This window comes from Dictyostelium purpureum (assembly GCF_000190715.1).
Source record: "Dictyostelium purpureum unplaced genomic scaffold DICPUscaffold_577, whole genome shotgun sequence".
Taxonomy (NCBI): Eukaryota; Evosea; class Eumycetozoa; order Dictyosteliales; family Dictyosteliaceae; genus Dictyostelium; species Dictyostelium purpureum.
The window spans coordinates 10,966-14,147 of record NW_003519911.1 but is presented as its reverse complement, the minus strand read 5'-3'; the positions used below and the strand labels follow the sequence as shown (position 1 = coordinate 14,147).

The 3,182-nt window shown below is 21.2% G+C and overlaps 1 protein-coding gene across 1 annotated transcript in view; it reads left to right on the top strand.

Annotated features, from left to right (window-relative positions):
* Positions 1 to 1,366: 1,366 nt before the first annotated feature.
* The window catches only part of DICPUDRAFT_159545 (uncharacterized protein), a gene marked incomplete at both ends in the record, with an annotated part of 3,974 nt that continues 2,158 nt past the window's right edge, over positions 1,367 to 3,182 (top strand). Inside the window, 2 exons of the mRNA XM_003294486.1 lie at positions 1,367 to 2,175; positions 2,946 to 2,976. Coding sequence (XP_003294534.1) covers positions 1,367 to 2,175; positions 2,946 to 2,976 — 840 coding nt within the window. The remainder of the gene's footprint in view (positions 2,176 to 2,945; positions 2,977 to 3,182) is intronic.

Here is a 3,182-nt window from a genome sequence, read left to right as displayed (position 1 = left end):
TTTCGATCCGGCATCGGCTTGTTGATCTAATGCATCCAATGTATTGACACCTTTAAATGAAGCTAAATTATTTGCCAATCTCTTAAATAAAATAACCCCTTTGAACCACTATCAAATAGATAGATGAAATATTTTTTATAAAAAAAAACTATTGCAATTATTTGAATTAAAAATTATTTACAAAAAATACCGAATCTTTTTCTATTGAACAAATGTGATGAATTAAATAAAGATAACCATAAAAAAAGAAAAAAATAAGTCATTATTTGCAAAAAGAGTGGTATGTTGATTAGTGAGCTGGAGGGTATTATTTTTAATAAAAAAAATAAAATAATTATTTTAAAATAATAAAAAATAATAATTTTAATAATAAAAAAATAATTTAAAAATAATAAAAAAAAAAAATTAATTATTTAATATTATATTAATAAAATTTTATGATTGATGTTTATTGTTAAATAGGAAATGTGTTATTGATATTTAATTATAAATGAGTGATATATTTTTAAATATGCAGTGGAAAATGGGTGAATAAATTTAAATTAAAATAAATATTAAAAACAGGTATAATTAAATATATTTCAAACCAATAATATATAATAAATGATTGAAATATTTATTTTATAATAATATTATCAAGGTTTTATTTTATATTATTTTAAACTTTTTTTATTAATTTTTTATTAGAAAAAAAAATAAAAAAATAATGTAATTAATAATTTTGTTTATTAATATATTAAAGATAACTAATTGTATAAACTAAAGATAAATGATTATTATTAAAAAATAAAACTATTCATAATTACAAAAAAAATAATATAATAATAGGGGATGAAAGATCAAAAATAAATAAAAAAAAAATAAATAAAATTAAAACAAAAGTAAAAAAAAAGAAAATAAATTAATTAATCTTTTTATAAATAGAGAGTTATTCTAGTACAGAATTAAACTTATAAAGTATTAAAGTTTAAATAAAAAAAATTTAAATCTTTTTTTTAAATAACTTGGTATTCAGGATATCATTTAATGAAATTTTTAAATCAAAATATAGATTAAATTAAAAATCTCAATTTAAAACTATAAAAAAATTAAAGTCTATTCTAAAATATCAAATCAAATAAAATATATTTTAAAATAAACATTTCTATATTTTTTTTTTTTTTTTTTTTTTTAAATTTATTAAAATTTTTTAATTTATAAAAATTTTTTTTTCATTTATTAAAATTAAATCATATTTTTTTTTTTTTGCGGTTTTATTAAAAATAACTTAAATATATATATTTTTTTTTGGATATATTCACATTATTTATTTTTATAATTATTTAATTTTTTTATTTTATTTTTAATAATTATTTATTTAAAAAAAATGAATTATTATTTTTTCATTTGTGTTCTTTTATTTATTGTTGGTACCATTATTATTTATTATTTTGGTAAATTAAATTTCAACAAAAACACCCACAATTACGAAGGTTGCCAATGCTCTTCCATTAATGGTGAATTCTGCCGTTACTGTACCATTAATGACCAAAACTGTGCAAGAAAACAAGAAGAACGTCAACAACAACAACAACAACAACAATTACAACAACAACTGCAATATCAACAACAAAGAAAACAAATCAATGAACAATATCAACAACAACAACAACAATATCAAAAATTTCAACCATTGGTCAATACAAGAGGGTTGTCAAGTACTCAACCTCTTAAATTAAATGAAACTCAAATGGCAGAGATACGTTTAAAGGAACGTATAAAATTATATTCATTGATGGTCAGAAGGGAAATCCCAGGCGATGGAAATTGCCAGATACATTCTCTTTCTGATCAAATCTATGGTGACTTGTGCCATAGTAGATTAATTAGAAGCAATATTGCACAATGGCTCAGAAATAATAAAGATTTCAAACTTCCAAACGGAGCCACCCTTTCTAACTTTGTCTCTGAAGCAAGTTGGGAAGATTATTGTAGCAATATGTCAAAAAATGGTACATGGGGTGACCATTTAACACTAGTCGCCGCAGCTGAATTATATAAAACAAATATTACAATTATTTCATCAGTTGCATCACAAAATAGTTTCTTCATTGAAATTAAACCAAGAATCAAAAGCGACCGTAATATTATATTATCCCATTTTTCCGAGTTTCATTATGGCTCATTATCCCAAATGTAAACTCCCGTTCATAGGTAAATAATTTTATTTTTTCACTATTTTTTTAAACTATATATTAATTGATATTTCTTAACATTATATACAGCCATTTTTAAATACTATTCATCAAATGTCCCTAGATTCATTGCTAGTTGTTGTCTTTTGTAGATTCCTTTATATTAGAAAAAATATTATTGTAGATACAGTATGTAAATAAAATATTAGTTGTACCAAAGTAGTAAGCCAAGTAAATGAAAATAGTTCCGTATGGTTTTCAAAAGAATACAATAATTTATTCAAAGACCCTAAACAAAGATATAACATGTGTGTATTTTTAGAAAAGTTTGGAAAGGTGTATATTTTGTGAAAATAATGTTCAAATATTTGAAAAGGTAATTACTGAAGCTATCGAAAATAATATTATTATCTGTAACCAACTCCATGGCTTCATGGTGATATCCTATAGTATCATAAACTATATTTTAAAATTTAATAAGAACTTATAAGAGTTACAAATAATTTTCAGAGTTAACGAAGAGTAAACCAAAAAGAAAAGTCAAGGAAGAAGTCCATAGAAATGAAACCTGTAATAAAGAAGCAATAGTTTTGTCATCAGAAAAAAAGAAACATCTTTAAGTCTTACCGATCTCGTTGGTACATTAGCTTTAGAAAGAATCAATTCATAATTGTTTCAATCACCAGAAAACTTGTATAGCTATTTTTAATGTTGGCCAGTTAAAATTAGCATATTATTATCATTTATTGAATGTTCTCTAATATATATAAGGTGTAGAATACCAAGAGATGTAGCAAAACAAGTAAGATTTGTATATCAAGTAGAACAATCAGCTTATTAGAATAAGAATAGAAAAGTATAAGATTGGTTTTAAACTCAATTAAAAATATAGTTTCACTAGGTTAATTCAAATAATTAATAAAAATTTTTATAAAAGTTAATACAATATTTGTATTTATTTAAAAAGATAAATTTTTTTTTTCAAACATATTTAATTTTTACTTATTT